The sequence below is a fragment of the Limanda limanda genome, chromosome 7, assembly GCF_963576545.1.
Source record: "Limanda limanda chromosome 7, fLimLim1.1, whole genome shotgun sequence".
Classification (NCBI taxonomy): Eukaryota; Metazoa; Chordata; class Actinopteri; order Pleuronectiformes; family Pleuronectidae; genus Limanda; species Limanda limanda.
In genome coordinates, this window is record NC_083642.1 from 16,519,461 (window position 1) to 16,541,835 (window position 22,375).

General features: G+C 41.3%; 1 protein-coding gene across 1 annotated transcript; it reads left to right on the forward strand.

Moving 5' to 3' along the window:
- The first annotated feature begins 1,320 nt into the window (after window positions 1-1,320).
- Window positions 1,321-18,242, forward strand: ctnnbip1 (catenin, beta interacting protein 1). The gene is made up of 4 exons (XM_061074737.1): window positions 1,321-1,413; window positions 9,609-9,723; window positions 10,070-10,160; window positions 18,137-18,242. Exons 2-4 carry the CDS (start codon window positions 9,628-9,630, stop codon window positions 18,193-18,195), a joined length of 246 nt encoding a protein of 81 aa, XP_060930720.1. The 5' UTR covers window positions 1,321-1,413; window positions 9,609-9,627; the 3' UTR covers window positions 18,196-18,242.
- The last annotated feature ends 4,133 nt before the right edge of the window (window positions 18,243-22,375 follow it).

Below are 22,375 nucleotides of genomic sequence, written 5' to 3' on the forward strand. Positions count from 1 at the left end.
TAGGTTCTCTTCATAACCAATATGGTACAGAGGGAGCTACGGAAGCAGATAAGGAAGGGCAACGATGAGCTAGAGCAGGAAGTTGGAGGAACAACAATAGAGGGGTGTGGAAAGGCCGGAAAACCATCTCCGGCCACAGCAAGGACAGTGGGAGGGGCCCAGAATCTGGAGAGTGGGCAAATTAGCTGAATTAGTTTTCAACAGATTTGATTCTGTCCCCGCTCCCTCCCCCACTGAATCACCTTTACATCAATGCCTGCATGACAAAGGAGATGGTGATAGACGCTCAATGGAGGTCACCCCAGCCAGCACAGGTGAAAGTCCAGGGCTTGGACATTGAGATTGTGGGGGGACAACAGATACCTGGTGTTCACCTCAATAACAAACTGGACTGTTCCAGTAACACAGACCTCCTGTACAAGAGGGACCAGAGTCGTCTCCATCTGCTGAGGAGATTGAGGTCCTTCAGACTATGCATTTTTGACACAGTGTTCTATGCCATTGTCTGCTGGTGGTGTGGATGCACTCAGAGGGACAGAAAAAGACTAAATAAACTGGTTAAGAAAGCCAGCTCGGTCTTGGACTGCCCTCTGGACTCCACTGAGGAAGTGGGTGAGAGGAGGATGTTAGCGAAGCTGAATTCCATCATGGACAACACCTCTCACCCCCTACATGACACTGTGGGGGCCCTGAGCAGCTCTCTCAGCAGCAGACTGCCCCACCCACAGTGCAAGAAGGAACACTTCCACAGGTCCTTTTTTCAATATTTATGTTCTCTTGTCTACATCATTCTGACCTAACTACTGTTGTCACAACTCAATTATCCTGGTGTGTGGATCAACAACGTTTGATCTTGTCTTGTAAATAAAATAAACCTAATAAATGACATTTAAATCATACATGGCTGCATCCCCACATTGCTTGTACACATAAGGCCATTAATGCTGGGTCTAATCTAATCTTTAATTCAGGTTTAACTCTCCTGACTGCAATATTCATTCCTGTCTTTGCAATCCAATGACTTTGTGCAATTCCTTTCACTATGTATATTCTCACACTATATATGTAAGCTTATATATTTCCTTACATTTTCAGTATTGAATGGATCCTTTTATGTCTCTTATTGTATTTTTCTTGGTGAAGTAACACTACAAATATCCCTGTTGTGGGACTAATGAAGGATCTTTTATTGTATTTTCATCTTCGCCTCCCGGTATGTGCAGTGTTGGCTGTGCCGGTGTCGCCCCCTGCGGTCGGCAGCGGTACCGCCCAGGCATCAGGACTCCGGCTGCGTCGAGTCAGTCCGCCGGAGCTGCGCCGACTGGAGGGATGTGACCCCGGAACAGGACGCCCTCCTACAACAACACACCATTCAAACAGAGCACAGAAGAAAGGAAAGCTGGACCAGGAGGGGTAAGCTACGTGTGTGTTGCTTTTCCTGTCGAGCTGCCACGCTTCAGGGGCTTTTTACGAGCAGTACGTGGGTTTGAATCCCGGCGTTGTGCACTTCTGGCACAGCGGCGGCACCTGGATGCTGTTTGCACCCATAGGAACTTCATTCAGGCTTTTGTCTCGGGTATGCTAGCGAGCTAGCTCGGCTATGTAGCATTGCCTGCTTTGCCAAAGGTAGCGCGGGTTTGGTGGAGACTGAATTACAGGTTTGTCTCGGTTTAATTGGAGGCTGCGTGTTAGTGCTTGCGGAGTCGTGTTCACGCGTTTTCTCCGTGACGTTTGGTTAGAGCTCCGCATCGAGGTTGCGGTGGAGCCTCGTCGCCTGATGCTAGCACCAGCGATGCTACAGAACGGTCCGCGTCCCGCAACATGAAAACACGACCCGCACAGCGCCATGTGTTTTCATCTGCGTTTTACCTTCTGGTTTCTGCGTTCACTGTCCAGGCTCGTTTCTTAGCTCAGTTAGTTTTCATTCAGAATTGTTCTTCGGTTAAAAAAAGAAACTAATAAAATTCTCCAGTTACCTGCGGCCAGGAACTGTAAATTTCAGCTAACGTCAGTGGACATTAAGCAGAGTCAGCATTAACGTTACAGTTGGTGTGACACGTACCCACCATTATAATGTTAGTAACATGTAGTTATCACGACCTTACAGCAGTTTTCTGTTTCCTGATGACATGAGATTCTAAAGACTACATGTGGTTTATATCAGACTGAATAAATATACAAATTACAGACCCATTCATCAAACACCCACCAATCAGCAAATACATAGAGGACTACACAAAGGCACTGAGGAAACTCTTCTACCTGTGATCACTGTCTTCCACATGCTTTTCATGTTCATATAACTCCATTGATTTTTCTATTTTTGGCTCACGCCACCCATGGGTGCATTGTGCCATCCCTGCCTTTTACAGTGTCTGCTTCCCCCCACATGTCAGATAGCTGACAACCCTCTGAGTGGCAAAGCTGGCACCCTGCCTGCCGAGAGGCATTGGTGAGCGCTGCGGCCAGTGGGTGTTGAGGCTTGGCCACGGGCAGGCACACTGAATCCTACTGGCAACTAGCAGGGGTTGGTCATGGACCACAGTATGTCAAGCCTGCCTTAGTTTGCACATTCCCCTAGCTGACTGGGTTTGGGAGAGAGATCAGGACCCCAGGCCTCACATCCCTCCCCTCCTCGCTCCGTCACATTCAGGGCAGGTGCTCCTCGGCGGCTGCTCAACCCCCCCGAGCCCCGAGGGGACCTCATCAGCTGCCTGCGAGCAGCGTGAGGGAGGGAGGGCTGATTCATCACACAACCTCTTGCTCTGTGTTTGGCACATGCACTTGTCAGCCTGTCGGCATTAACCAGGCCACGTACTGGTCCCTTGTGGCCTGTCGCTAACATAGAAGAGCTGCTTTCATCCATTCGTCTCTTACACACTATGTCCAAATGACAGAAGACTCAAGACAACCACACATCTTTTTAACTTAAGAATCAAATTTAAAAGCCATCTTTTCTGTGTGCACTTCTTCGTCTGTTTTATATGGTATCCGGCACATTTGCATTTCGTTGCATTGTTCCAAGCAGAGCGATCATATAACTGCTCACAAATTTGAATTTTTCCCCCATGCCTTGACACTGGCACGTTCAAAATCTTGCAGACGCACCCCCAAGGGACCAGCTTAAGGCAGCAGCTTCTATTTCAATTCCTTTGAGAGGCCCAGATGCTCTGAGATCATAGTTAATTATGTAATATTGTGCAGTCTGTGAACATTTTTTATCAAATTACATATTATGGAAACATTTTCACAGTTACTTATTGTAAAAGATAGATGAATTTGGATAGAAGCTCTTAAGCAAACTGTGGTACTAAATGTACAAGTTGTGGCCCAACAGAAGCTTAAACACTGGCCAAATGCTCTCTAATAACTGATAACTTTAGCTTGTCTGTGGTGTTAAGTTTTTGAAATGTCATGCAGAGCATACTGGAATGCTCTCTCTCTAGGCCCTTACCCTAACCCATCAATTGATTGTGGCACAGTCATAGCCCGGAGACCACTAAAGCACACCCAGAAACCCAGCTATGAACTAAGCCTGTACAGTTGAGCAGGATTATTTGAGTTCATGCCTCACGTGGTGACAACAAGACATGACCTACTTATCAATCATGTTTTCACAATCCAGTTCATCATCATTGTCCCCAAATACTGTAGCCATTGTTGTGGGCACTGTACATGTGGGGAGATGGTTCCACACAAAGGCAGCATGCAGACATCCAGTAAATCCAAGCCAGAGCCTTTCTGGCCTGCAGTGTCTGTTCGTCTGGCTCACTCTGTTTCTGGACCCCATGCCGGCCCGACTCAGAGGGAGTCACTCGTCGTTGCTTGAAAAGTAGTTGTCATTATGGATCTGCAGTTTTATAATTTGTGATGTGTCAGGCAATACACACACAAAAAATAAAAGGGCTGACACTGACAGTCATTGGCAGAAGCTAGTCGTCAACAGATAAGTCAATTATCAAAAATCCAAAAACAAGCAGAAATGTCAGATGTTTATAGGTTACCCCTGTCTAGAATCAGAGTATTTGTAGCCTTTCCTAGTTTTATGACAATTTAAAGTGAATATACATGAGTTTTCATTCGCAGCCATTTCAGCCGTTTTATTAAACAATCCATAATAATATATAGTTGGTGATAAAAATAAATCTTACATGCAGCTATATTCCTTTGATTATTACTTTAATTATGTGACACAATGATTTAAAAAATCAACTCTACAACAGAAATACTCATAACAAAAACTACAGTTTGTTGTAAAGACTTTTAATAGACTATTAACTGCAGCTCCATGAATAATGAAAGAAATTGTTTATTTTGATAAACTGCAGTTTTAGGGGAGCTAAATTCATCAAATTATGTCCCTTATAAAGTCACTATCAGTTATTTTTGTGTTTTTAACAAATCAGGGAACAAAATCTTTTCACAAAATGAAAATAAATCACAATAATGTTATCTCTTAATGTCAGCATGATGTCTAGTTGTTTTAACCAGTAGAAGAACAGTGTCAGTGTGTGTGTGTCTGTGTGTAACCTGCAGTCACACAGCTGCTCTTCAGAACCAGGCCAGGTTGTTGACAGCTCAGCTGGCAGTCACACCAGGGTTGTAGCCTACTAAAGTTTCTCACACATTTGCTCTGGATGCTGAAGCAGCTCATGACTGAATTCAGATAATTCCCCTGCTCAGTGTTTTTCTCTGCAGAGGCTAACGACCTCCTAGGGTCCTCTGGTTCAGGCTGTCGGGGGCTTGTCCGTCAACTCAGAGGCATGTTTCCTCTCTTTCTGCTTGCTGGAGGAATTTGATTTTTAAAACAATCAGACATTGTGCATCATGCGAGCCAGTAACAAGCTCAACAAGTGGACCGGCCCATGTGTGATCGGGTCGGTGCACTGTGGCAGCCTCTGCCCCTCATGACCCTCAGCAAATGTGAGGGCCTATCACATTGCATGCTGTAATTCCTGGCAGCAGGCCCTCACTCAACTGTGTGGCGCACCCTGAGTGTTGAAATGGAGAGTGGCAGTACTGAACGTCTGTCCATCCGATTCCTGAACCACTTATCTTCGGAGGGTCGTGGGGTGCTGGGGCAAAACCCAGCAGACAACAGCCTGGACAGGTCAGCAGTCCAGCACATTACTGACACATAGAGACAATTTAGAGTCCAGCCTTATCTGAATTCAATTCTTCAAGAGCTTGTGAAAACAGTTACTCTATATCACAATATGTTTTAAAACATGGCTTCTGTTAAACGACACAATTTGAAGGTTATATGTATTTATTGGCACCTCTGAAGTTATCCAGGAGAAATCTGTCTCTTTATTTATGTTGAAATGTTTTTCACCAAGAGAAATAACGTAATGGCAACTCCTCCATGTTTTGTTTTGACAAGTTTGAGGATATAATAAAAAGTAAACACAAAACACATTTGAAAGGAATATATACTGAACATTTTTATACAACTAAGTAAATAAAATTATTGCTCACTAAATAAAAGTACATATTACCTGAGCACATTTACACATAGAGAAGATCAACATTTTTAACACATTCCCTTAACAACAAGGCATAAATAAAACTGATCAAATTAATGATGTAAAGATACAACTATGGCTCAGTATTGTAACAGAAGGAATTGCAGTGCAGAGTGAAAACCATTAGTAGCCCTTAAATTAAAGTCATGAAATGAACTAACAAGGGCAGATGGGAAATTAGAACCGTGCCCTCATGTTGTATTTGGATTCTTTAGGTTTTCTCAGCTCAGTGTCAGCGATGCAGTCTTTTCACTGAGCTGTCTAGAGGGACTTGGGCTTGATTACGCAGTTCAGACCAGCATCACAACATTGACGGGACGGGGGGGAGGTAGGCTAGATCCGCATTAAAGAAAGCATTTGATTATGTCTAGAACATTAGCCACATGTGTCTGAGGCCGAGTGTCCCCTGAGGGATTAGTGTTGAGCCAGCCCACCTCTAGAAACCATCATCACGCACACACAAAGGAGTCTTACGGGATCCTTGTTGTGGTCCTTGAAAATATTTAAGACACAGAAGAAGATCATATTTATCAAAATTATGCTACAAAAAACAGGTATGCTTCACCTGGAAAGGTTTCTCCCTGTAGTTGTAAAATTGTATCATTTCATAACCTTCCTGTTTGTCACCTCCTCTTGAGAAATCTGCTTAAATTTTTACTGTAACTGATGATTTTGTTCTTATTCTAAGCTGTTTGAAAAAAAAAAGAAAAGATACACCGACAAAACTCCCAGTTGTTCCCTGGTGTGTGACATCATACAAACATTATACAAAAGAGTATGTGCTTTATATCAAGACTCTTGGAGTCAAAACGGATTTAGGCAAAATCAAGAAAATAATTATTGGTCTGTTTGCATTTTAATTACAAATGAATGTTGGATGTTAGCTTTTCAATTGTGAGTACTTATGTAGTACTTGTGTATTAATTCATGTTTTTGAGATTTAGATTTTGGTTAAATTGGTTGGACTCAGTTGACACACTGGATTCTAGCTACCTGTAGTTTTATAGAAATATTTAGTTTTTGTACTATTCTTTGGGACAAAATAAGCAATGTGAACTCCAACTAAGGGTCTTGGAAATAGTGATTTTTGTAACTATTGTATACATCTAAAGAATAATGAAGCAATTAAAAAAATCATCTTTAATCAATAATGACATTAGTTCCAGAATATTATCTAACATACAGGCCTGTGACAGTACATCTGACTATGAGGACATTGATATTTGACCTCAAAATCACCTTTAGCTTGACACACTGCGTTAAAAATGTTGTAATCCAGAGCTGATTCCCTGGAAGGGATTACTTAGAAGTTAAGTCTTTGGCAGTGAGGCGTTGTACGCCAGGCATCTGAGGACTGTCTGGAGCATTTTGGATTTTCAACATCCAGTTGGCTCAATTTGAGGGCATGGAAAAAACATGCGTTACATAATCATTTGCACAATGTTAATCACTGTTGTACACATGTTGTCATCCAGTTCACCGCGTACCAGAACTGTAATGATTCCAGTTCTTTAGCTTCCCCAAATAGTTCCCTACAACTTAGTCTCTGTGCCCTTTTTGTGAGTCACAAACATGTCACGCTGACAGAGGAACATCACTGATCATCCACATTTATGATTCTTCATTGTTTCTTCTTACAGCAGATATTCTCCCATTGGGATTTCATTTACTTCATTTTTTGTTTGTGCTGCAGATATGGCTGCGAAAGTGGAATAAGATAAAATACACTTTGAGGCTTGTAAAAATATATAAATTACAACCCTCAATACAGTCAGGAGCCTGGGTAGAGATCGTGCTAAATATGGCTGGTTTTCATACTTCAAAAGCAAACATCAGAGGACCAGAAATGCGTTAGTTATGAAAGCAGCAGTCCTATTTATACAGACGATGAACCAGGGAATATATCGACCTTTTGTGCGGTAGAAGACATGAAAAATATTTAAGTTGTCATGTCTCAAGATATGCCAGAGTATTAATGCATCTCTGTTGTATAATCGTTTCTGTATTTCAAACTCTCAAAATGACACCTTGCAATCACAGGATCCTGTTCTTCAGTTCTTCATCCTCCATTTTTTATCCGGTCGTACGCAGTGACCGGTTTATTCCCAGCATGTTTCTGTGGCTGGCAGATTTGTGCTCCTGAGTTTCTATCTTTATTCATACTGTGCGTGTCATCTCGCCGGTTGGTCTCTGTGCCTGGAGTCTCAGCTCTCCTATTTGTCTGAGGCGAGGAGCGTGGAGACGTGATCAAACGTGTCACTGCTGCCGATTGAAGCCACTGCCACCCACCCCCCACACTACACCCTCCACCAACATCCTCTCTCCATCACTACCCCCACCCAAACACATTCACACACCACCACCACCATTACCCTGAAGGTGAACTGAGCTACTGAAGTCACACCAGCAGCACACTCTCCATCTTTTCATGTCTGTCTTGCTTTGAGTCTTTAGCCGTTCTCCAATTAATCTATGCCTGATGCCTAGTCGGTTTAAGTGAATAACTAATGTATTTATCTGCCCGTATCCATTGCTCTGCTACGGTTCTTTGTGACTGAGAACAGACAAGGGGACAAAGTCAAGTGTTAGTTGTTCACAGGAATTGGCCACTAAAGGTTCTTATAATGATAAGGACGTTAGCCACAAGAATACTCTCCAGCTGCTCTGATCTGGATGAATCCAAACGCTCGCAGTGGCACCCAAACGCCAGCCAATGCCCAACGGTGGCCCATTGAGCCTGCACCCTTCTTCTGGGAAGAGGGGGACAGCGAGCCAGCTCCTCAATTAAATATAACCCCACATCAAACAGCCTGTCAAAATGCATTAGTGGCCCTTTGTATAGATAAGAGGCCGAAATAAATTGCCAGAACTATCATAGTCACTGTGGCTCCCATAGGCTTTCATGAAAAATTCTTTGGTGCAAACAAATCATGACTTGCATACTGATCTAATTTTTTTTAGGTCCAGAATTCTATTTCGTCTTTTCAATTAGTTAATCCCTCTGCATGTTCTAGCTATTTCAACTAGAGAATTTAGGTAAGGGATCAAGCAGTGTTGTATTCCTCATCTTGTTGGTGCGTTGCAGAAATCTGATGCGACAGCAGCCGACCTTGATGTGTGCGCTATCACAGCGGAACCTATCCCTTTTCTGTCATATGCATTAGCTTTGGCAGCTTCTTTTATCGCCTTCCCCTCGCCCCCTTTTTTTCTCCCCCTTTGCCTATCCTTCACATCTCTGCAGACTGACAGTGAAAATAGGTCATTAGTCAGATGGAGAAGAAGAGATGGAAGGAGCAGGCAGTGGTGAGATCTGTGTGGAATCGCATACAATATTCATAAGAGCTATTCACACTGTGTAGTGCCAAAACTACTGTGACTGCACTGAGACAAGGCCACTGACTTCTAATATCCTCCCTGTTTGGATTATATGAATATGGTGTTTATCACACATAAATCATCTATCATTTAGGCTAGTAGTAAAACATCCAGTTCCCGCCTGGTTTTCTACATGTTACAAGTCAGATAAGATAAACATTTAATAGTTGAATAAGGTCAGTCTTTAATGGGTTATTATTTCAATGCTGCAGACTATGGCGACATCTACACAAATATTTTAAGACGTAGGAAACGCATTGCTGTTGCCATGTTTACGCCCTTTGTTCAAACTACTCAAGCGCTTAATAAAGATGTTCGGAAATGCTGCTGGGTCCCGTTTTAGATTGAAAACTCTGGAGCTGTGTTTTTGCATGGACTTAAACGAAACAAGGAAGTCAATAACTGTAGGTGAATGCAAGAGTTGCTAACAACTAACCTGTTTTCTGACATGAATTATGAAAAATGACAGTCCGGCGTGTTAAGAACAGTAAAATTGACATTTATCACCAAAAGCCATCAAATCTTCATGTGTGACACTTCTTTTTCATCCTGAGATATTTGTATTGTTTTTTTTCGCTTCCATCTTGTGTGAGTAACATCATCAACGTCCCCACTCACTTGCAATGAGTTCTCCAAGCATAATCCTGCAAAAAACTGACCATGATTTCTCACAGATCTTGTGTAATCTGGATTTGTTTGTGTGTCCAGAGCCACAGGAGCAGGCGGGATGAACCGCGAGGAGGCCCCGGGGAAGTCTCCTGAAGACATGTACGTCCAACAGAAAGTGCGGGTCCTGCTCATGCTTAAGAAAATGGGATCAAATGTAAGTACAGTGTCCTGACTCAACACTACATACAAAAAGTCATTTGACCAGCTCATTCTCGCAGTGGTTTTGTTTTATGAGCTAAGTCACACATTTGACATTTGACACTCATCACCTGAAATCTGCCTCTAATAAGCTGTCATCATAAATGTTTTGGTTTAGGTTTCTAACCAACAAAGAAGTTCCCCCGAAAGCTAGTGTATTGAGCTATTATACAAAATAAATTCCTTCAATAGAATGAATGTAAAAGGTGAAATTCTAGATCCACAATGTCAAACGTCTGCCTCTGTGGGGAATTATTTTGAAGCCTGTGTTTTAACTTGGAACTTTGTTTACTCGTCTTCAGCTCACGCCAAGTGAAGAGGCTTTTCTCCGAAATTACGCAGGTGTGGTCCACAGTCAGATGAGCCAGCTACCACAGCACAACATAGACCAGGGTAAGACTCACACACACACACACACAGACACACACACACACAATTACTGAATTTTGTTTATATAGAAGGTGTTTTTGACAGCCAGTTAATATGAAACCGTTTCATATACATTTCAAACACATTGGTCAACATACACCACCCTCACTGCAGAGGTGCTACTGTGCTGAGAGTGAAAATAAGGGAAATCCCTCCATGCACATCACTCCTCTTGAGTTTAAACCCCAGTTGGCCTATCAGATTCCCTGCCTGAGCGCTTGAGCCGACTCAGCGGTCCACCAGCACTGTTTGATTACTCATACAGCAAACTGTGTGGCTGACTGGAAACAAGTGAGTCATCTTCAGCATGAGTGCATCAGAAGTTTCACCACCAATTCTCACGATTGGCCTACATAGACAAAAGCATCCAAATATTGTGGTGTTTGTTTTACAAATCAAATCAGTCTTCACTTGTTTGCTTCATTATTTGACCTTGCGAATGATGTTTTTTCAGGGCACTGGGGAGCGCTGTTGAGCTTCTTTAAAGCCCCTCAACTCTTTTACCACCAGAAACCACTAGATGGTGCTGAATAAAACAAAATAGTGGAGATATGAGGAGAGGCACTGCAGTGTCCTGAGAAAGCAGCAACAAATTTAAATATTTAGTTTGCTAGTCGATTCAAAAACTGCTTTCCAGGCTCAGTCCAAACATCACACCGGTGCCCTGCGGTCCTCCTGTGGTAAACCTCCTGGGGCTCAGGTCTCAGTTAAGTGTCATGTCTCCATGGCTATTTAATTGATAAATATCTGATTTAATGCGAGTAATAAGGATTGGGTTTATGATTATAAAGGTATTAGGGGGCAAGTAGCAGGCGCAGTGACTTTGTCTTTTTGTTTCTTCTCTGCTTTTTTTTGTATTTTTTATTATTATCTTTGTTTTAGCCTGCAGGGTATTTTGTTAAACATTCTGCAGATCCTCAAATGTTTTATCTTGTCATTGATGTGTACATTTCCTGATTATTTTAAGCATTTTTATCCTCTTCAAGCTGAAGAGTTTTAAGCATTGCCTTAGACAGATTGTGTCACATCTTAAAACGTTCAGTACTGATTCTTTCTCAAATCTTACATTTATGGAGAATGTTTTCTGTGTGTTCAAACAACCTCTAACTAGCAGTCAGTTGGGGCAGTGTGGCCCTGTTCTGCTTCCTGATGCCCTTTCCTAGATACAGTATTGCGTGTCTTTGCTGTGTCAATACTGCGAGGAAGAGCCTCATTAATTATGGACGAAATGACTGGTGAAAGGTGCTCCGATGGTGCATTATACATCACAAAAACAGACACATTTAGCATCATCTGGCAGCACACCGCCTCCTGTGTGGCAATGAATAATTTGTGGTCTGCGTCTTGTCTAAAGTACTGTGATCAGGCATTTTGGAGAAAGCTGAGAGTTAATAACTTGTAAATATTCAATGCTGCACCAAAGGAGGGCGGCACATCAGCACATTGTACGTATCAGCACATTCCTGATCCTTTGAGGGGCTGTGAAGACGATTTACTTACACAAAGGAGGAAGTCCACAATTTGCTCTCATTTGGACCTAATAATATGATAAAAATAGATTGAAGGAAACAAAACTATACTACTCTGGTTCATGTGCGCAGCATAAATTCTTTTAAACCAGTTAGCTTCAGCAATATTTAAATTGTGAGAAGGATATTTTAAAAGACTAGCATCATCCACTTGCAATCAGCACATCCACTGTCTTCTGAAAAATGTTTTGTTTAAGCAACTTGATGGAACTGGTGTAAATGTGATTTGGTAAACAGCTGGAATAAATAGCGCTTTATGTTTCATATCATTACCTCCCAGCTAGAAGATTTTGTATTTTGTCAGACAGCGCAGGTCAGATGATTCCCATCGAGATTTATCCATGTTGGATAAGAAAGCAATGCAGCCACGATATCCTTTCCCAGGAGCGTGAAACTGAGCATAGTTTGAACATGCTGATGCGGGATGCTTTGATACCAGTGTCATCAAAGGGTCTCAGCGTGGAGCAACCCTGTCATGTGGTAGGCACGGCCTAAACGATCGAATTGAAGCTACCTAGAGGGCATCAAGGGCACAGTGGAGACATACGGGTATTGATTACTCAAGGTCAGCTATACTCAGGAAATGTTAAATGGGAGCCGAGCTAATGGGACAAATGGTGAACTTTATTGATGTTGTCAGCTTATGTCAGAATATTTATTCTGATTAGAAAACAAATTTTCAGGCGTTGCAGTTAAATCTCTCCAAAGACATTGTCACACTTCATCACATCTGATCAGACTGAGAGGAAATGTTACTCAAACCCTGAAGCATTCTCCCTGACTCTGCTTAACTGTCAAATGTTATTCTCTTGTTTCCTTGTAAGGAACAAGGAAAAGAAAAACGCTTGGGGGTGTGCCACTCATATTTCTTTTCAGTCTATGGGTCACTGAATTAGCATTTCAGATAGTTTTAATTGGCTGATTACCATAAATGCAAATACAGATTTTTGTTTTACAATTTTAATCAGGCCAAAGAGGAGTTCTCTGCTTTGGGACTGTGCATGTTTTGCTTCTATTTTTTCAGAGGAGCAGATGATTTTTGGTGAGCAGGACTCAACATGTTTTGTTTCATTGGAAACGAAGTGTGAAACCATTAAGTGAGATGTTGAAGCTTTGTTTAGAGAGTTATCTGTAGCTCAATAGTTTCCTGTGTGGAATATATTAGTTTTGTCTTTACAGTCAGGTTCTTATTCTTCTGCCTTCACTTCTCTCATTCACAGCTATCTATTAACTGACATCATGTCACTTTTAAACAGAGCCGCACATAAAGCCCGCAGTCTCACCACATATTATACTGTCTTATTTGACAGAGAAAGTTTACTCCTCCAAGAAGAACGTCTGAGGGTCGCAACAAAAGAGGAGAGATGAGGAGGCGTTGCCATAGCAACCTCAGTTGTCCCAGGAAAGCTGAGCGTCCCTGCGGGCCTTGGGTGTTGTTGTGACGTTGTGCGTCTGCAGATTGGAACCGGTGTCATTAGGGGGGGGCCTGGATGCAAGCTGGAGTGTTAATTACACAGCTAGAGTGTGATATTCCAATCTCTCCCTGATAGTCCCATCTCTCTTCTTACAGAAATATGGCCACTCTCATTTCAGATACTACCACAGCCCTGTGCAATCAATACACAATCTTCTTTCTTTTTGTGTGCAATACAACTCGGGTATCACGCAATCCTCAAACCGGCCCTCTTAACTGAGAGCACAGTGACACAGAGCAGGGCCCTGCCTTTGTTTGGCGCCTGGGCTCAGGCCGAGTGCTATCGATTCATACTTTGTCCTGCTCCTCGCTGCAGCATGAATCAGAGCCACACTCAGATTCATGAACCACCTTGTCTACCTGACTCACTGACACAGAGGCTGGATGTGCTCCTCTCAGTCTCAAATGGGTCAATTTGTTTGATGTTTTATTGATGAATGTTATAGCATTATTTCTAGTTCAGATTTGCTGATTCAGTCAATTCTCTTTGTAACAAGGTTTTCTTCATTGGAAACAGAAACTAAAAGTTTAACCAAACTACCCCATAAAAATCTGCTGCTTTATACAAAACAAATTTACCACCTGGATGTGGCCTGTAAATGTCAAATTAATTAAAGCTATCTTCAATAGATAATTGAGAAAAAGGTAATTTACCATTTGAAAGTAAGCTGCTGCTGCTTGAACATAATGTCAATGTTGTTACGCTCTCTTAATTATCAGAGTTTCGAAGCGTCATCAATGTGAGACATTCTCCATTTAATTCTGAAACATTTATTTGCAAATGTGACATGCTGCATTATATTTTGTTGTCCTTTTAATTAAAAGTTATTTTATTTACATTTTTTAGGATAAACAAGGATGAGAGTTTCTTTTGTCTCTTCTTTTGAAACTTTTATTGATATATACTCACTCTTTGTATCAGATGGTCAAAATGTTAGAATAAAATATCAGCCATCAAAATAACCAGCCGTAACAGGTGCAGAGGTCTGAACCTTAACACCTCAATAATATTCATGTTAGCCTAAAAAGAAGACAATTTTGTTGAAAATGAAACAATTAAAGTTACACGTTCACAAATTGGACTTAGTACTTAAAAAATAGATACTGTGAAGCTTCATCACCTTGAAATAACAGATCGTAGTTACAAGTGTATCAAAGTAGACCCCCTGTGTTTGTTGATGTCAATATGTTGAGCTGGACCACACGTGTCCCTGTTGTGTTCTGCATCTTAACCCACCCGGCTGGCGTGTGTGCACTTGCGTGTGTGTGTTGGACGGGGGGTGTTCCAGCTGACCCTGCACAGATTGTGACCTCGAACACTGTTGTTGCTCCTACTATTCACTCAGTGCTTCATCACTGGTTCTATACAGCTGCTTCCCTGCTTATTCACTCAGGAGTGACGCAGCACGGCGTCTTTCAAATTCAAACAAACTATTTTGGTCCATTTCACAGTGTTGAGAGGTTTCACTGGAACATTGTGTGTGTTTTTTATGCCTTTTTTTCAACGACATATTTATTGTCTCGCAGAAGCATGACAAAATTATTTTGATTGCTTGTGAATGATGACAGCAAAGCACTTATAATTATTTATAATATTAATAATCACTTTTCCTATATATTCTTTTCCTAGAAAGACTATTTCTGTTGTGGATGATGGAACTGTTCTTTTGGTTCAAAGTGCTTATATTATGCCTGTTGTTGTTGTTATTTATGTAATCCACCTTCCAGAGTCGCTCTATTTATCCATTTCGTGCAGGGTGAGGAGAGGATCAGTGCAGAGTGGAGGGCGGGGCCAGAGAAAAGCCGAATGCTGAGCTGCACTGAAACAAACCAAAAGCTTTTTGCTCATAGGCATCAGCAGGAGCAGCCCGCCATCCTCTGATGCACTGTGATCTTTATCTGTCGCTAGGCAACAGCTTTGAGGGACCTGACGTTTCCATTGCTTCGGCTAGACCATGTGTGTATTGTATTAGGGTATATGCGTTTTTGGCAGGGCGAGGTCCAAACATGACTGTCCGTCAAAACAGATATAGCTCAGTCTTCCACGCGGCTCCGTGGGTGTATTTTCAGAGGGTTTCTGCTCGCTATTCGGCTCAAGTTGCGCCGGGTCGGCTCAAGTTCACAGGACTGTCCATTATACAAGGGTGAACTCATTCACACAAGCACAAAAATAATTCAGACTGGCATTTACTGTAATAAATGGGCGTTACTGAAGCGTGTGGAGCCAAAATCTCATCTTGAAACGACAATGCTATTCATGGTTAGTGTAAATCAGGTTGAGTTCCCTTTTGTGTGGTTTTACATAATTGTCTCTTGTTCGAGCATCATTATTCCTACATGCTGTCTCCAAACAGATGAGATCTATATTAACTGAAGACAAACAGCATCTCTAACAATATTTTTCATCACTATGGGTCTGGTTTCCTTTCCTGCTGCTGCTTTTGCCCATTGACTTCATCTTTTCCATATCCTCTGGTGAACCAGTGTATCTTTTCCATATCCTCTTCTGGTGAACCAGTGTGCTCCAATGGGAAGAGGAAGTTGAGCCTTCATTCTAAAACCCACCTCTCCCCCAGTATCTTTATTTTACCGAGCTCATGATGACCTGAAAGCTCTTCAAACAGGCTCATCATCTTCGCCGTAGAGAATTTAAACACAAAAACTCTGTGTTTGGAGGGTCTGAGGAGGAGGGTCCGCCCTGTGTGCCAAATACATGTGGAAGCTCACAGTCCCTGGCCTACTTTCATATCTCCACAATAATTAAATCTAACAAGCACTCGAGGGCTGCAGTGAGAAAGTCTTTTTATAGCAGATCAGGCACAAAGTGCTGACAGGATTTCTTCTCAAGCGTGTGCAAAGGTGTGGATCTAGGTGTTGGTGATATTTATGTTTGTATCTCACTGATCAAGCTTCTGTTGGCTGCAGCTCCCCATCAACTTGAAGAGACGAGGCTTTATTATTAAAGAGTTGAGGAGACTAGGAGTTGCTGTATGTCCTTTCACAGACGGGTTATCACAAAATGGTTGAGGTTTGTATTGTATTTTCAGATTCAGAATCACAACAGCCTCGAAGAACAGGCTGACTGCAGATCCTTAAAATGTCTTGAATTAAAATTTACAGATAAATGGCCTTAAAGTCTTAACTCGTTTACATTTAGACTGGATGGATCTTTTTTTTAGGCACATCACTGCTAAAAGTCGCTGCAATACATTTCTCCACTCTGCCAGACCAAAGAAGAAGAATGAATAGTTCCTGTATGTGCTGCTTTTGGTTTAAGTTTAAGTGTTAAAATAATTACTTTCTAGCCAGCCTGCTAGCTTGTTTATGAAAATGGAGAAACCCAAGTTTAAGTGGAAATGATGAGAATCGGTGGTGATTGACACAGTGTAGGGAGGCGGTGATGAATACAACTTTGCTGTGTCGAAAGTCTGTCATACTTGGGACAATGGGGATCAAGTTTGTGGTTCTAGCATAAATGTGTGAACTTGGAACAGGTACATTTTCCCTTTTGATGTGTATTCCATTATAAGTTTGGTCTTAAATTCATTTAAAAGGATATAAATAACAAGTCTTCAACTTGAAGGGGCCAGAAGGGTTTTAATACTTTTCTGATATCATTTGTCAGAAGAGTTTTATCCCTCTCTTTTATGGAGGGCCTAAGAACATACTGCGAGAATTTAAGATGATTCACTGCAAAAATTATGAGGCCTATATGAAAGAACTTGGTATAATTGTATTTCCCCTTACTCTAATAGAATTGGAAAGTGTGTATTAATCAGGTGTGGGCAGACACAAACAACTTGATGAATCACAGTGAATGATCCCTTATTAAGCAGTCCTATTGTGCAACTGGCAGGTTCCATTAGTCGACTCAACCTGAATGAGGCTGTAATTAACGCTCACTCCTTGATAACTTGTATAAGTGAAAGAGACACAAAAAGGATGGAAAAAAAGTCAGACCCTGTGTGCTGTATCATTTCAGTCCCCATCGATTATTTTCCCTCAACTCGGTGAGGTTAAAATCAGCTGAAATCTAGTATTGTTTACCCAAAGATAATCTAGTGCGTCACAGGCAGAGCTGCAGCAGCAGAGGAGATTGAACGGTACTGAAGCCTCAGATGTAAGTGTTATCATGGCAGAGCAGGATGCGTCTGTCAGCAGGCCGCTCGCTGTGCTGCCGTATCTACCGTCTGGGCGCTGTGATGGCAGGCAATGGCTTCTCCCCAGCAGGGGAACATGGCGATGGATAGAATTACCTGCATACACCGAACTGATCTTCACGGCAATGTCGTCCCTCTCGGCTTTACTGTCACAGCTGACAGGATCTACAGGATTTACTGACATGATCCAGGAACCTGTAGGAAACTTGACTCGCTTCACAGTTGCCACTGAAATTAGTTTCGGCAGATTCAATTACAAATGGATAGTTGAAGTAGTGAAATATGTATGTTATTATCTCAGAGAAATAAAAAGTCTGAAGCATGACGTCATTTTGGGCAAATACAGTATTAGTGTATGTTATGATCCGTACGGTGTGTGGACAAAACTGCAGGTCACACCTTGTGTCGATGTTAAGCAAACAGATGACACATGTCTGGTTTGTCAGAAAAGTAAATACCGCTCCTTCCAAATCACAAATGTGAATTCACCGGCTCAAGCTGCATTATTCCTGGTGGTTTATCCTCTTTGACACTAAAAAACTGTCCATGTCCTGAAAGAAGTGTCACATTTCTGGATGTTTGGTATATATTTTTAATCAGTTTAGCTTTTATAAGAAGTTGACAGTAGCTTTTCTCTTAAAAAACTCTCAGACGTTGGGTTTCAATCATGTTTTCTTTCTATACTGTTACAGAAGAGCATGAGATCTGAACGTCAGCGTCTGTATTTATTTGTTTTGCTTCAGTGGACTTATCTGACTCTCTGCTGTTGGTTTCCAGGTGCTGAGGACGTGGTTATGGCGTTCTCACGGTCAGAGGCGGAGGATCGGCGACAGTGACCCTGGGCCCCCTCATCCTGCCCCGCTGCATCCCGTCTCAGACCCGTCCCCCCCCCCCCCGCACACGACCTACAACAACCCAAACTCCACAAGCACGACGCTGATAAGCTCAGGGGAGGAGGGGGAAGGGACAGAAGAGGAGAGGAAGAGATGCCGGGAGGTGGCTGCTGCCTCTCCCCCCCAAACCCCCACCACCACCCCCACTCCTTTTCCATCCGTATCCTCCTCACACAGGCTGGCACACCGTTACCTGAGATGCACTCCAGTGTGTCCCAGTGGGCTGAAGCCTTGAAAGTCAGTGAAAACACTCACAGATTGTGTGGATGAATATCAGTTGTAGTTTTTTTTTTTTCTTGTGATGGGGGGGGGTGGTTTTGTTATGTATTATCTTGTCTATGTTGAGACGTTGGGCAGTGTTACGTGTATTTCCTGCTGTGGTCACCGGAGGAACTGACCAGTCAGCAGCTGATTGGAGCAAAGAGAAATATAGTTGTGGTCAAGTAGAGCAGCGGGTGTGAGGAGTGGTCATGTTAGGGGAGAGATTTTAATTATTTCTGCTTACCCCAATGGGGCCGGAATTGTTTTGGATTTTAGCTGTTCTGTTATAAAGGCTTTTGTATTTTCTCCCACCAGGGGCCTCATTTATAAACATGTTGTGCGCATTAAAAACAAGCGTGAAAGATGCATTCACTATTTGGCACGTACGTGTTTAGAGATACAGGCGTCCGCTCTTCTGCTGGAACCTGCGTTTAGAGAGCATGATTTAAGAAACATTTAAACACTAAAATGTGTTTGTAAACAGATAATAGGTTTGTTAATAGATTTGTCACAATTGTAACTCATTAGTGGAGGCCGCTTTATAAACAGATGAATGAGAACGTAATAAAACACACTTGAGATCATATAAAATATGTCCTCATAGGAGAAGTTATGATTGTTGACAAACTGTGGAATAATAAACACAATAATTTCTTTTTAACTGCTTACAGAACCATTATGGTGTTTTTTTTTAAATAATTAAATAAATGTTTCAATTCCCACCCATAAATCTGTGACTGGGGAACTTAAAGTAAAGTATTACCATAAAATCGAATGCATCAATTACTCTTCTCAGTCAATGCTTTTCACTTAATGTTAAATTACAGCCTGTTTTTCCAGTGGGGAGCGATGGGTAATCACTTTAATTCACAATCAGTGATGTGAGGAGAGCTGCGGTGAAATCATTTTTACTTTATCAACTGATATTTTCATTTCAGAATAATTTGGTTCTTTTATCAAAAGCCAGCAGCATTTTAGACTCTTGATATTTCTCAATGTGATGGGATTTCTTCTGTACAAATACTAGCACGGCACAACGATGTGTGTCAACGCTCACAACAGGCCGTCATTAATTAAGTGAGCTAACGCGGTCTTTCCACATGCTTGACATGAATTTCTGCATTGAGGCGGGGGGGTGTTTGGAGCGTACGCAGGTTGATAAATGAGGCCCCGCTCGTTCTTCTGCTGCTTATATTTTTGAACCAGAGGCGGTCGAGGGTGCGGTGGCGCTTTCCTCTAAAGGAGAGCGTCAAGATTTAAAGACACTAGCAGACCTAATCATGCGAAACACACATGTACACATTCTCCCAAAACAACCACTGGTTTTGTTTTGGGTTATTGTGACATGTAAAACTTTTTTTTTTTAATTGTACAGATAGTTGGGGAAAATACAATAATAATTTGATTGTGCCAATTGTATTTTTGTTGTTTTTTTATCTGCAAGATAAAAAATTAACACATTGATTAAGAAAACTGATAAAGAGACAAGTTGTAGTTGTAATTTATTGTTTTTGCTGAATTGATTCCCTGTTCCTTGGACGCGTCATTAAAGATGGAGAACCAGTAGATAGTTAAAGCCTAACACAAGTCGCTCTTTGAATATCATCAGCAGTGGCTCTTTGTTCACACTAAAATCATACAAACTCTAATTTTTAAACTACCTGTAACTAAAACACGTGAGGCCAAACATAAGAACTGTGTGCTATCTCTGACTGTACTGTATCTCTTGCACTATTATCAATGAGATATTTGCAAAAAATACATTTTGATATTTAGCACAGAGATTCTCTGTTTGGTTCAATGGATAAAAGAAAAGTTTGTAACCATGTTTTTATTCATTTGGTGATTATAAAAAAAATCTCAACTGGAAAATAACTCAAATGAATATTTGTTAACAGCCAACATGTTTTTCTAGTGACATGCGGAATATTTAATGTGTTCAAGTACAGTTTGTTAACTTGTATAACTTAAAATAATCGTAACGTTTTAAAGCCAAGCATGTCTGCCTCGTGGTTTCTAATGTTCATTCAAGCGGAGCCAAGGATCTTTGAAGCCTGGTGCCGATGACCATTGTTTGTACATTCTTGACATTTGTGGAAGCGACTAGCTCTTTTAAAAAATGTTTCAGAAAAAAATGATGATTTCTTTTGTAAATGTTATCCGTTACATCGTGTCAGCAATAACTTCTATTTGAATGTTCTCATCAATCATCGCAATGTAAACGGCCAACAGATCCGTCACACTGTCCGCCTACGACAAAGAAATTTGTCATTTGATGTTTACTTTTATTTTGAAGCATTCTTTTTTTGTCTATGCATCGATTGTTTTTCTCTAAAATGTGTCTTACTGTACATTTTACCTATCAGGGTTGTTCTGCAGCCTTCATTCAAGCGTGTGTGTGTGAAAGGAAGTGTGTTTGTGTGTGTGTGTGCGTCTGTGTGTGCATGTGTGAGAGATTGCCATTGAACCTGCTACCAGTTTTGATTTTCAGCATGCTGTTGTCGATGTATCTTTTTACTGTGATGACCTGATGTTGCCTAATTGTCCTTTTTTTATTTTTTATTTTATTTTTTTGCCTTTGTATTTTCTTTTCCGCTCAGTCGACTTTGATTAGTTGGTTTTGTTTTGTATGGCTGCTGACCATGTTTTGACTTAATGCTTCCAAATCCTATACCAACTGAACCATTAAAGAAATTTTAAAACAGTGAAAGTCACGTTTTCTTCCTTTCACCATAACAACATTGAGCGTTTTCCAACATAAAAGCTCAGAGATTGCAAACTTTATTTTAAAGCAACTGCTTGTTTTCAGATGAGGCCTCATGCTGGTCATCCAGGGACAAGAGTTTTCTGCAAAGTCATACTAAGGGTGACATCAAGGTTTATTTGAACTTCTTACCGTCAGCACATGTAGAAGAAAATTTTTAATTTCTTCAGTCTGATCGGTAAAAAAATCACGTTCGATGAAATCTAAATTTTTAGATGAGTCTGAAAAACTATGCGGCTACTAAATAAAGAGCATATGGTGACTGACTGGCTTGATTTTTCAGTCTTGACCTTGAACATTGCAAAAAAGAAACATTGCTTATTATTGCTGTTAATTCTGTTAATAAACATTTGTTCTTTAACTATTATCCTTTTTTTTTGCATAAATTCAGGTAAAAGAGGCTCATCATATCTATCTTCTCTTTCTTTGCCTGAAATTCATTCATTAATTTACACATCTGTACAGTATGTATTGATGGTTTAAGTGAATGTAAATATATACTCTATATGTGACTTAAACACATGGTGAGGAACAAATAGGAATATAGTGTTTCATATATAATTCTCATTCTCATGGCTTTAAATGGTAAAAACATGAACTCAATGAGAAAAGATCATGCAAAGGACAGTTCTATTATTTATGAAAGTTAAAGTCCACACCAAAATGACTCACCTACATGTACTGTTAGAAATAAATGACAGGGGAAATTGCTCTATTGTTTCAAAGTTTTTCTCCATAAACATAAAGTCTCCTGCATTATAAGAAGTTTGGATTTTTAAAGATCAATGACAAGTAAGGACTTATTTTTCTGCAGAAGAAGACTGCTCCAGAACAAGTGAGTAAATGCACCTTGAGGGGAGGGGACTGTTTTTCCCTTTCATGTGAAGCTCTCATACATTTGGACAGTCTACGTTGGGCATCTTCCCTCCAACTCTACACCGACTGACGGTGACACACTATGTCACAGCCTCACCTCCTGCAAACTCTCGTCATTTAACAATGCAACCTTGTTACCGGCCGGGGCCTTGTTCATTTCCCTGTCAAGTGTTTAATCGAGGCAGATGTTTTAATCTACTCACCAGAAAACGAGGAGAAAAA